The sequence below is a fragment of the Fistularia commersonii genome, chromosome 22 (genome assembly GCF_037954325.1).
Source record: "Fistularia commersonii isolate RoL2024-O1a breed Wild chromosome 22, RoL_Fcom_v1.0, whole genome shotgun sequence".
In the NCBI taxonomy this organism is placed as follows: domain Eukaryota; kingdom Metazoa; phylum Chordata; class Actinopteri; order Syngnathiformes; family Fistulariidae; genus Fistularia; species Fistularia commersonii.
In genome coordinates this window covers 11,830,317-11,841,267 of record NC_141305.1, presented here as the reverse complement: position 1 = coordinate 11,841,267, position 10,951 = coordinate 11,830,317, and the positions used below count along the sequence as shown (strand labels likewise).

The 10,951-nt window shown below is 46.8% G+C and overlaps 1 protein-coding gene across 12 annotated transcripts in view; it reads right to left on the bottom strand.

Moving 5' to 3' along the window:
- Positions 1 to 2,436: 2,436 nt before the first annotated feature.
- Positions 2,437 to 10,951, bottom strand: part of citb (citron rho-interacting serine/threonine kinase b) — a 46,888-nt gene continuing 38,373 nt past the window's right edge. For 7 of the 12 annotated variants that reach the window (XM_086169283.1, XM_086169286.1, XM_086169285.1 and 4 more), the window contains 15 exons: positions 10,782 to 10,870; positions 10,594 to 10,698; positions 10,346 to 10,515; positions 9,913 to 9,957; positions 8,520 to 8,600; positions 8,298 to 8,433; positions 8,071 to 8,210; positions 7,908 to 8,000; positions 7,718 to 7,826; positions 6,157 to 6,285; positions 5,860 to 5,940; positions 5,708 to 5,786; positions 5,448 to 5,621; positions 4,782 to 5,070; positions 2,437 to 3,616 (listed from right to left, as the gene is read on the bottom strand). In XM_086169283.1, coding sequence (XP_086025409.1) covers positions 3,593 to 3,616; positions 4,782 to 5,070; positions 5,448 to 5,621; positions 5,708 to 5,786; positions 5,860 to 5,940; positions 6,157 to 6,285; positions 7,718 to 7,826; positions 7,908 to 8,000; positions 8,071 to 8,210; positions 8,298 to 8,433; positions 8,520 to 8,600; positions 9,913 to 9,957; positions 10,346 to 10,515; positions 10,594 to 10,698; positions 10,782 to 10,870 — 1,744 coding nt within the window. In that variant the 3' untranslated portion in view covers positions 2,437 to 3,592. Of the gene's footprint in view, positions 3,617 to 4,781; positions 5,071 to 5,447; positions 5,622 to 5,707; positions 5,787 to 5,859; positions 5,941 to 6,156; positions 6,286 to 7,717; positions 7,827 to 7,907; positions 8,001 to 8,070; positions 8,211 to 8,297; positions 8,434 to 8,519; positions 8,601 to 9,912; positions 9,958 to 10,345; positions 10,516 to 10,593; positions 10,699 to 10,781; positions 10,871 to 10,951 lie in introns of those variants that run through there. The other 5 variants (XM_086169289.1, XM_086169288.1, XM_086169292.1 and 2 more) reach the window with 3 other exon arrangements.

Here is a 10,951-nt window from a genome sequence, read left to right as displayed (position 1 = left end):
ATTTTCCCTTTTTGAATGCGATCATGAATCGGACTTTATTTATTGTGGCGTTGCTGACGTTGCTGCATTGCTGTTCAGAAAAAAAAAAAAAAAACCCAGACAATTCAATTTGCCACGAGATAATCAGTGTTTTGAGACATGGAGCGAAACATGGCCGCTCTCGTCGTGTTCGGCTCCCTGGAGCACGTGGCTGCTTCCATGAACAGCGGCCCAAAACAACGAGACTTAACCCTAATCCCCCCCACACACACACACACACAAACATGACTTCCTTTAATTTCACTTACAAACACTACCTCTTACACACACATTCACAGCGTACAGTTGCATAGAGATTCTCACTTCCACGTTTCCTCTGTGGAGGACGGCCTTTAATTATCGAACACACTGATGTTTCGTTTAACACTTTTAAGGTACAACACACGACTTTCCTTCATGATCTCCATCTGGACAGCCAGGCTCTTCACTCCGCGTCGCCGTGGGTGTCCTGTCAGCGTTGCATTTATTTGAATAATGGCAAGAAAAATGTTTGACTTGTCAGTGGGGCAGAAGTCTGGTGGTGTCATGGCCGCCAGGATGCTTCTTGATCCACTTGAGCTGTGTGGATTTTTGGCCTACAGTCAGATTGAAACGAAGTGAAATCTGCAGATTTTTCTGTTTCTCAGTGGAGGTCAAGAGAAATGACAGCCGCGCGGTGATCGGCGATAAATTCAAGAGCTCAAACAATAAAAACAATGATATTCTTCCCCTCCCAGATGCTATTCTGAATATGATGTTTACAAAAATGAATTGGTACGGTTCAATGGAGCCCAGTACTATGGATTATCGCTGATGTATGAACAAAATTGGATTGGTTTGCTTTTCATCGTACAGCCAGGCAACACGTGAGAGGGGTGGAATAACAATAATCACAAAATTTAAGCTATAGATGCAGAAAACAAAAACAGTGAGTGTGTGTCCCCTGCATGGGCTGTTTACTTCCACTTGTGTTTCGCAGTCTTGCGCAACTTACAGATTTCATTTATAGAAACCTGAAAGTATCGCTTGGCTGACTTCTTTTTAAGAAAATGGCTGAAACAGTTTCTACCCCGATTTTCTATCACGCTCCTGGTTATCACCTTGTGAATTCACGATCATTTTTTTTTTTTTTCTTTTAATAGTTTTGGATTTTTTTTCTCCGGATTTTAAATGTCCTCGCTAAATTTAATCCAACCAAGTGCTGATCTACTTCTGGCATTTTCTCATGAAACCTTTTTCAACATGCGCCTGTATTTACTGAACAAACCTTTGATTAGTACACAAGCAAAAAAAAAAAAAAAAAAAAAAAAAAAAATTATTAGCAAACCAAGATTTATACTAGGCTAGATCCATGTCTAAATGTAGTAATATTATGATTCATAGTGTTTGATATGAATAATCCACTATCTATCTATCTCTCTATATATATCTATATATATATAGATAGATATAAATCAGCTTGATACATATATATATATATATATATATATATATATATATATATGTATTGATGAATCGCCCCATCTTTTCATTGCAGCAAACACTCCATTCATTATTGATCCAGGTGCCGTGTCATGCTCATCTTGCCAGAGGAAATGAAAGCTGTGTATCCACACACATCCAGCAATGCATTTTGTGCATGTGAGGCACTAAGCTTGTCTGGTTCCACAATCCAGGAATGTGAATTTGTCAAATAGAAAAAAAAAAAAGGCATTTATTTGCACAGGACAAAGTAGACACTGCCACATTGAAATATAGCTGGAAGTGAAGAATGCTGCGCTATTCAGTATTGTAAGTCATCGAGCATGATGGGAGTTTTTAGGTGTGTGTGTGTGTGTGTGTGTGTGTGTGTGTGTGTGTGTGCGCGTTTGCGCACACTGGCGCGTGTGAGTTAGGGTAACGTTGACGATCCATCGTGCTTCTCTTTTTTCACCCCACACATTCTCGGAGCTGCGTGTGTTGTATTTCTTTTCACTCGAGCCAATGCTCCATCAGGGGCGTCTTTGCAATGGCCCGATTATCACTGAGGCGCGTGTGTTCAAGTGAATGTATCACCCATGGTTTGACTGTGAGTGTGTGTGTGCGTGTGTATGTGTCTTTCAGTGGAGACTGGTGCCAAGCCGTTATATTACGGGTCTCTCACAAAGGGATCACTCGTGCTTTTGTTGGAATTTCCTCCTTTTTCTCCCCTCTGTTTGATAAGCACTTTGAACCTTCTGTCCGTCAGGAGTGTGTAGCTGTACATAGCAATTTCCTGTAACAACAAGTGCTCCTTGTTCGGTCTGAATATTTTGTTTCGTTGGATTTACTTTCAAGAGCATTACCTTGTTGTAGATTTTAAGGAGAAATAAACTAGATAAACCAAATGAGTGTGTGTGTGTGTGTGCCTGGATGCACAGAAATACCAACGCAGTCCAACACTTCAATCATGTTTAATGCATGTACCGGTTTTACATTTTTAAAAATCAGGAAAAATCACTAACATCACTGTCCACCTACTGAATTGCAAATTCAAGTGAATACGTGACCAAAATATAGCAACAAAGAGAAGACTCAAAATTGAAAAGCGGCACGTGGTGCTCAAAGGTAGCCATGCTCATTGATGGGACGAACAGAGGTTGTCTTACTGGCTCTAAAGGAACGATGCGACCCCTGACAATTTACTAGACTTCATACCACTGCACACAAACAGGAAGGCGGCAGCGGCAACAGCAGCAGCAGCGGAGCAGGAGCAAGCCGAGGCCTCGTCACCGGACGGCCCACAGCCGAGGAGCCGCACAGTTCTAATTTAGATTTTTATTACTTTTACTTAAATTTTTTTTTTGCCGGAAACAACACAAAGAACACCTGGAGCAAAAAAAACATTGCTTTCCTTCATTTACAAGGTGTGGCGGACGACAGCTGTCAATAAAGCAAGTCTAGATATCTATGAAAGGCTATCTAATGAAGAGGACCGTGCACTTGATCCGAAAAGAAAGACTGGTCGTGTAACAACAATGAGTTTTGTTTGTCCTTGTTTTTTTTTTTAAACTCCTGTTCAAATCCTATCTCGTGTGCAAAGTTCACCTCACTAGACCTCTGTCCCATCAGGATTTATGTGAGATTATTTCATAATGAAATGTTGATTTTTTTTTTTTTTAAATATACTATTTTCAACCAACATCATTAGTCTCCCTGCAACTGCTTTAGAAACTCATTTTTTAAAAAAAATAGACATGGCTTTTTCCAGCCGACTATTCCCTTTATCTATAAAAACTCCCAACAGCAATATTTACAACTTTGATGAAGTATTATAAAGCAGCTTCTCTGGATCTGCAGATCAGAAGAGGTTCCCTGCCACCGATTCTACAGTGGGATCTTCTCCCACAAGCGTATCAGAAAAGAGGATTGTCGCCGGAGACGTGTCCCAGTGCAGGTTCATGGCGCGTGGGATGAGGAGCTGAGGCTGCACTATCTACAGGCAATGGACACCTGGGTGTGTGCATGTGTGTTTGTATGTATGTGTGTGTGTGTGTGTGTGTGTGCTTGCACTCAGGTTGAATCAAAGGTTTCCTGTGGATTATCTTCAAGCCTCTCACACTGATGATTGATCCCACACCTGCAAAAGTAGAGGGGAGGCAAACAAAGTGTGAATTAGATGCACAGGTGGGGACCGGAGGAAACAAGGAGCATTTTTTAACCGGACGGACAGAGAAAAGACCGATGACTGTCATTTTTTTTCTAATCTGTCACTCCCTATAACCAACACATAAAAAGCTATTTATACTCCATAGACTATTCAATTTCTGAAGACTTATATTCACGCTTCACACGTCCATGGTTCTCCACCTTGCCCTCCAATCATCATCCCATGTCTTTAAATACACTTTTATTCCCATGCTGATGTTTTTTCCTTCTGTAATCTACCCACATACCCACTTGTCTTCATTTTTAAAGAGGCTAAAAGTGTAAATTGCATTACTTTGAGTTGAAGAGGCCACTAAGTAACTGTCACCACTGAGTGTGTGCAAGGGGGCGGTTTTATAACGCTCGTGTGAGGGTGGGAAGCAGGTGGCAACTAAAAATAAACAATATTTCCAGTATTTCTTGACTTTCAAGGAGGAGGTGGAACAGAAAGTGTCTGTCTCTCTCTCTCTCTCTTTGGTCGCTGTGCCTGCGAGCGTCAGATGTGTCTGGCAGAGAGGAGCAGCCGAAGGCAGGAGCAGGGACCCATATCTGAACGTTTTTCAATTTTTAGGAGGCTGCTTCCATCCGGCCGGTCGGGGGCGCAGGCATCGTCCGTGCTGTTCACAGAGCGGGACGGATTTAAAACGGATGGCACAACACATAAAAACACGGTCTACTAGTTGTTTTGTTTTTGCGTGGATTAGGATTCGAATCAAACCATCTGTAAACGGCGGGTGTTTGTTTCCACGGTAACACAGCCTTAGGCATCAAATAAGCTCAGCTGCTTAGCGGGACTCAAATGATAGATTAGATGCATTTTCTCCATAATAAAACCGCCATGATTAAACCCAGACCAGGTGGTAAACACGTTTACATTTCGGACCGCCCGCTAGCAAGCCAGATTAATAGCATGGCGATCCCTTATTAAGACCCCTCTCCGAGAGCTCCTCCCATTTAAGATATAAAAAATGCAGCAGTTGTACTGTTTCCCTTCGTACTGAAAGACGATTTCGATTCATCATTCATTTTTCTATCCATACCATGAATAACGTCCAAATTCTGCACATTGAACCCATACCGTCGGTCCTCCGGCTAACCTTGTTAACGGGGGCAAGCTGTGTTCGCACAGACCCGGCGTGGAGACGGGCGCTGTCCCCGAACCTCCCGGGGGATCGCTCCCTGCGGCTGTCGAGGACCCTGCCGGGCGACTTCTCCCTGTCCAAAGGCCGTGCCGGAGATTTGTCCCGCCTGAACTCGGTGCGGCCCTCTCGGTACCGATGCGGCGTGCTGGGCTCCCTGTGCAGGCCGTCGTGACTACCGGGGCCCGAGGACAGACGCTTGGTGATGTGCTCCGTGTAGGTTGGCGGGCCTCGCTTGGTGGGACTCCTGCCGCCACACAATAAGGACACGCAACTCAATCCCGGTCGTAGATCTGACACGCAGTGCATCTACATCACGCAGGTAATCCCTTCGTATCGCTCCGTGCCTCGATCCAGGATCATGCGGTGTTATTATGAGATGAAATAAGGGTCTTATTTGTATTACAAGTTTTTGAGTTCAATGGTAACAATCATTTCAGTTGTTAGGTGACACTGAACATTAGACTGCAGCCACCTTTCCACCTAAGCCTGCGTTGTGGTTAAAAAAATGATGGCGTTTCCGCTGCTGCAACAGCAGATGGCGCTTATGCTGCGTTTAACACTAGCGGTTTCTTATAATGTTTTTTTTTTTTTTTTTTATTTAAACAATAATCCACAGCTGACCCTCGGCTGGAGCCGGTCCTCTGCAGCTCCCCCGACTCCCTGATCAGGCTACCCTTACAGCAGATGACCCGCAGCTTGTTCTGGTAGGAGGAGGCCAGGTAGATGGCCCCGGAGGAGATGGCCGGGCCCAGGTAGCGAGGGTTGGGGATGTCGAGGTGAGCCAACACCGAAGCACTGGAGGAGTCAGAGCAGCCGTTCGTGAGACCCCGGGCGCGAAAAACCGAGACGGCGGAGCCAAAACCGCAAACGGCGAGTCTCACCCGAGGGAGGCGTGACCTTGAACCTCGATTACGTCCAGCGAGTTGAAGTAGGTGACGAACAGGTAGGGCTCCCTGTAGGCTGCACGGAGCAAGAGCAGTGTCACTTTTCTACCGCGGCGAGGGGCCATCGCTTGGTTACGGGGAGTATTTACCAAAGGACAACGGCAGACGGCTCCACTTGATATCCTCGGTGCGGCTCCTCCGTCCATACGTGTCGACGAACACTCCGAATTCTGCGAAAAAAAAAAAAAGAAGAACCTTAGTCGTCCGAGAATCGCGGACCGATGGCCACGCTTTTTTCATCTCCGCAATGAACCCATCCACTGACGGAGCAGCAAGATGTTTGCTCAACGACACTTTGACACACGAGCAGGAGCCGGGAATCAAAGCGGGATCGTTCGGCTCCAAAAGACAACGGCTTCACCTCCGGTTTAAACACACCAACCCACCGTGGTAGCACAGCAGGTACTCCTCCTTCTGCAGGCTGCCGGCCACCTGCATGATGGCAATGGGGAAGCTGTGGGACGAGCCGGCAAACACCGCCGAGGCCAGAGACACGTCGTTCTTGTCCAGGAACTCTGCCGAGAAGCAAACACCGCGCTCAGGAACTTACGCAACACATCGGAATCCGGGATTTTAGGCTAATTCGGGAAATCGGACAACTCTTCAACATCCTCGTGCCTCGTCTTCTTCTTCTACTTTCCACTGCTCCCTACAGGGGTCGCCGCAGAGAATCAACCTCCTCCATCTAAATCTATTCTCCGTATCCTCTTCTCTCGAAATGACTAACTTGTCTTAGCTTCACGTGGCTTTCCCTCCATCCGTTTCTCTCCCGAGTCTTCCTCCAGGAAATCTTCTTCCCATAAACTCACCTCTGTGCACGTCCAAGCCATCTCAGTCTGACTTCATCTCCAAAACATCTAACATGCGCTGCCTCTGACGGACTCCTTCCTGATCCGATCTATCCTTATCATCACTCAAAGTGAACATGAACGGCTGACTTTCATTCTCCGTTCCTCCACCTGCCTCTGCTGCCTGCTCTTACAAAAGATCCTAACGTCATCTGCAAGCACCATGGTCCATGAAGATTCATGTCAAAACCTCCAAATATGTCTTCTTCTTCTTTTTCTTTGTCTTTTCTTTTTTTTTTCCTTTTTTTTTTTCTTTTTCTTTTTCTTTTTCTTTTTCTTTTTTTTTTTTCCTTTTTCTTTTTCTTCATCTTCTTTGTCCCCGCCTTCGTCATCGTCTTCTTCTTCTTCTTCTTCTTCTTCTTCTTCTTCTTCGTCTTCTTCTTTTTCTTTCTCTTTTTCTTCATCTTCGTCGTCTTTGTCATCTTCTTCATCTTCTTCGTCTTCGTCTTCGTCTTCGTCTTTTTCCTTTTCTTCGTCCTCGTCTTCGTCGTCTTTGTCATCATCTTCTTCTTCTTCTTCTTTGTCTTCGTCTTCTTCTTCGTCTTTGTTGTCTTTGTCATAGTCTTCTTCTTTTTCCTCTTTTTCTTTTTCTTCTTCTTCTTCTTCGTCTTCTTCTTTTTCTTTTTCTTTTTCTTTTTCTTCGTCCTCGTCTTTGTCGTCTTTGTCATCGTCTTCTTCTTCTTCTTTGTCTTCGTCTTCTTCGTCTTCTTCGTCTTTTTCTTTTTCTTTTTCTTTTTCTTTTTCTTTTTCTTTTTCTTTTTCTTTTTCTTTTTCTTTTTCTTCGTCTTCATCGTCTTTGTCATCGTCTTCTTCTTCTTCTTCTTTGTCTTCTTCTTCTTCATCTTCTTGGTCTTTTTCTTTTTCTTTTTCTTTGTCCTCGTCTTCGTCGTCTTCATCATCGTCTTTGTCTTCTTCTTCTTTGTCTTCTTCTTTTCCCTTCACCTTTTCCCTTCCTGGGTCCTGATACATCATGTAATATTTGCTGCCAGCAATACAATATCAGCGCCTGAGGATGCTACACTTGCGATGGGATGAAGCCTTCTGTCAGGAAGCTGAGAGACAACGAGACGTCCCAGCGAGGCGAAGCGGCTCTGCTCACCTTCCAGCACGAACTGCTTCATCTCGATCTCATAGAACTTGTTGGTGCCGATGATGATGCTGTAGCTGGTCAGGTGGATGCAGCTGCACGGCTCGAGGGTCTCGATCTCCTGCGAGACAAAGGGACGATGGGACGCAATTTCGGAAAAGTGCGGGAAGAGAAGCGGTCGCGGATCGAACGGCGAGCGCACCTTCCGAATGCAGTACTTGCTGAGATTGTCGTTGTAGCGCAGGACGGTGATCTTGTTTGGCATGGCCGCACATATACACGGCCCGTTGTCTATCTGTAGACAGATATCGGTGTCGGGTGATGGACCGCCATCCGCCTCATCGGTCGGAGGTCGGGTGACTCACCCTCCCCGCGGCGAACAGGTGGCATCCTTTAACCGTCTCGAAGATGTAGGGCGCCAGCTCGGCCTGGCTGGGTAGGTGGGACTGAGCCAGAGACTGCTTCACGCGCTTTATCTCCACCAGGCACAGAGCCCTCTCATCCCCTGAGTTAACACACACACACGCTTGAATTAAACGTCAGCCTCCGATTTTGCCGCCGACCCTGAGAAGAAGCCGGGCTCGCCGCTCACCGACGATCATCAGCAGCTTCTCCTGCTCCTTGATGATGTGGATCTGGAACACCGACCCCAGGCCCGGGATGTGAGTCAGGGAGTTCTTGATAACGTTGAGGGCGTAAAGACCCTCCTCAGAGCCCACCAGGACAATCTGCGGGTGGCACAGGTGACAGCACCTGTCAGATGCTCACACACACACACACACGCACACACACACACACACACACACACACACACCTGGTCTGTGAGGGGGAGGGTGCAGTTGATGTCCAGCCTGTCGTCTCCCTCCAGTTTGAGGAGAGAGTTTCCGAGCAGCTTCTGAAAGAGAAAGGAAAGAGGAGGAAAAAAGAAATTCAGATGCGTCGCGATGTGGCCGCGGGGTTTCGGAGAGGAACAGCGAGGAGCACAAACGGGAGGCGGGAGGGACCGGGGGGGCCGAGGGGGGGGGGGGGGCGCTGCAGGTTAACGTTGTCAGAGGTGGGACCGGGTCATATGTCAGTCTCCGGGGTCATGCACGGGCGATTGACATTTTACGCATCAGGGACAGGAATACTTATGATTAACCACCAAATTGTAACAGGATTATAACAATGATGACACGAAGTGAGACACGTGGTGACTTAAAAATTAATATCAATATATATTGTACAATAAAAGTACAATATAAGGTCTTAAGTACAATATCTTTGTACTTAAGACCTTAAAACACTTGATAGCCTTAACCTTGACACTTTATATTTTATTGTTTTTCTTATTCTCCCTCCGTCCTACTATTATCTATTATTGTTATGTTATCGCTTGAAACTCTGGCACAAGAATTTCCTTCGGGATAAATAAAGTTGTTCTCATCTCTCATCTCTCTATTGATATCAATATCATGTACAATTTGATTTAGCACATGTTAAATTTCAGCGAAGGAGCCGTCGAGCCGGGCCGACGACCTCTGTTTGACGGAGTTTTTAGAAAAGGTTAAGGTTCGGGGGTTTCGGAGGAACGGTTGCAATCGAAGCAGGAGCAAAGGAATCCGTCGAAATGAGAGATGAGATGAGAACAACTTTATTAATCCCGAAGGAAATTGTTGTGCCAGAGTTTCAAGTAAAAAACATAACAGTAACAGATAATCGTAGAAAGGAGGAAGAATAAAAAATATAATGAAATATGAATTGTCTTAACTGTCAGCAGTAACTACAAAGATCGAAGATTCCCTGCGGCTGAGGGAAGAGGAACTAAAAATTCCCGTTCTCCCCGCCGTCCTTACCAGGGTTAGGATGGCGGTAAAGTCAAATCTCATGAACACTTGAATCCAGCCTCCGATTCTAGATCCTCCGGGACGAAAAAACGAGCGAGGAGGCTCGATCGGGTGACGGCGAGCGACGTCAGGGTTCGGGAGCATCATATTTGAACGATCGGAGAACGATTCGGTGACCGAAAACGACCGAGGACGGTCAAAGTGAGGAGAAGGTGCGGGAGTCGGGGGTGTGAAGGGTGAAGGCGGGGGTCCGACAACCGACACGATGATAGACACATGCACAATCGCATGCCTTATGAATGATAAGCAAGCGCGGCTGTGTGTGTGTGTGTGTTTGTGTGTGTGCAAAGGTCTTTTGTCTGGATCTTGAGGAGACTTTACCTGGACCAGAGGAGACAGAACCGCTTGTCTTTTGGACACAGCGGCCTGTGTGTGCAATCAAACCCAATGGGAGGGGCAGAGTCCAGCCAATCAACAAAACATGCCCATATACCGGACATACAGTGTGGCACGATGGGAAAGCGACAAACATGAGTGACAGCGATCAAGGAGGAGAGAGAGAGAGAGAGAGAGAGAGAGAGAGGGAGAGAGAGAGGAGGAGAGAAGAAGGGGACAATTAACGACACGTGGAATTGAAAGCGGTAGATCATCCTTAAAAACTGATGAGTTACATTGAGCCTCGCAGCTCATGAGAGGGTAACGGAGAACTTATGATCGCACCCGCTGCGGGCGGATGGGGAGGAAGGGGGTCGTTTTTTATTTTTTTTGTTGTTGTTACGGTCGCGAGACCCCCCGCCGCTCCGGAGATACTCACTGCGTCGGCCTCGGCCTTCTCCCGCGAGGCCCGGCCACCGGCAACCACCGACTCCATGACGGCCACCCAACGCTGTTTGTCCGGGAAGCTGGGCGCCATGAAGTAAACCGACTGCCCGGGCCAGCAGGGGGCGTGGCAGCGAGACTCCAGCTTCAGGACGTACGGGACGTCTGACACACGGAGGGGGAACGGTCAGGACTTAAAAACGACCTTTTGTTATTTTGTTTCGCCGGACGGTTCGAAGCTACCTGACTTGGCCGTGTTCGGGAGCTCCGACACCCCCACCGCTCCGTGGACTTCCACCTCGCCGTCCGACAGGCACAGGTCAAACTCCTCCAGCGGCTTCACCGAATCTGGGTTTACGTGCGGAACAAGCAGGTTTGTCGTCTGGCAGCGTTTGACACTCACACACACACACACAGGAAGGCTTACATACCTTCTCTGGGCTCTATTTCATAGATGGACACCTTGGTTCCGTCCAGGACGACGTACTTCCTCTCCCAGCCTTGGCCTCGCTTCCCGTTCCTGCCGAATGCAAACAACGTGATGAGAACTCTCTGCCGGCAACATTTGGAAAACACCTCCAGGTAGCAGGCGAGTGGATCA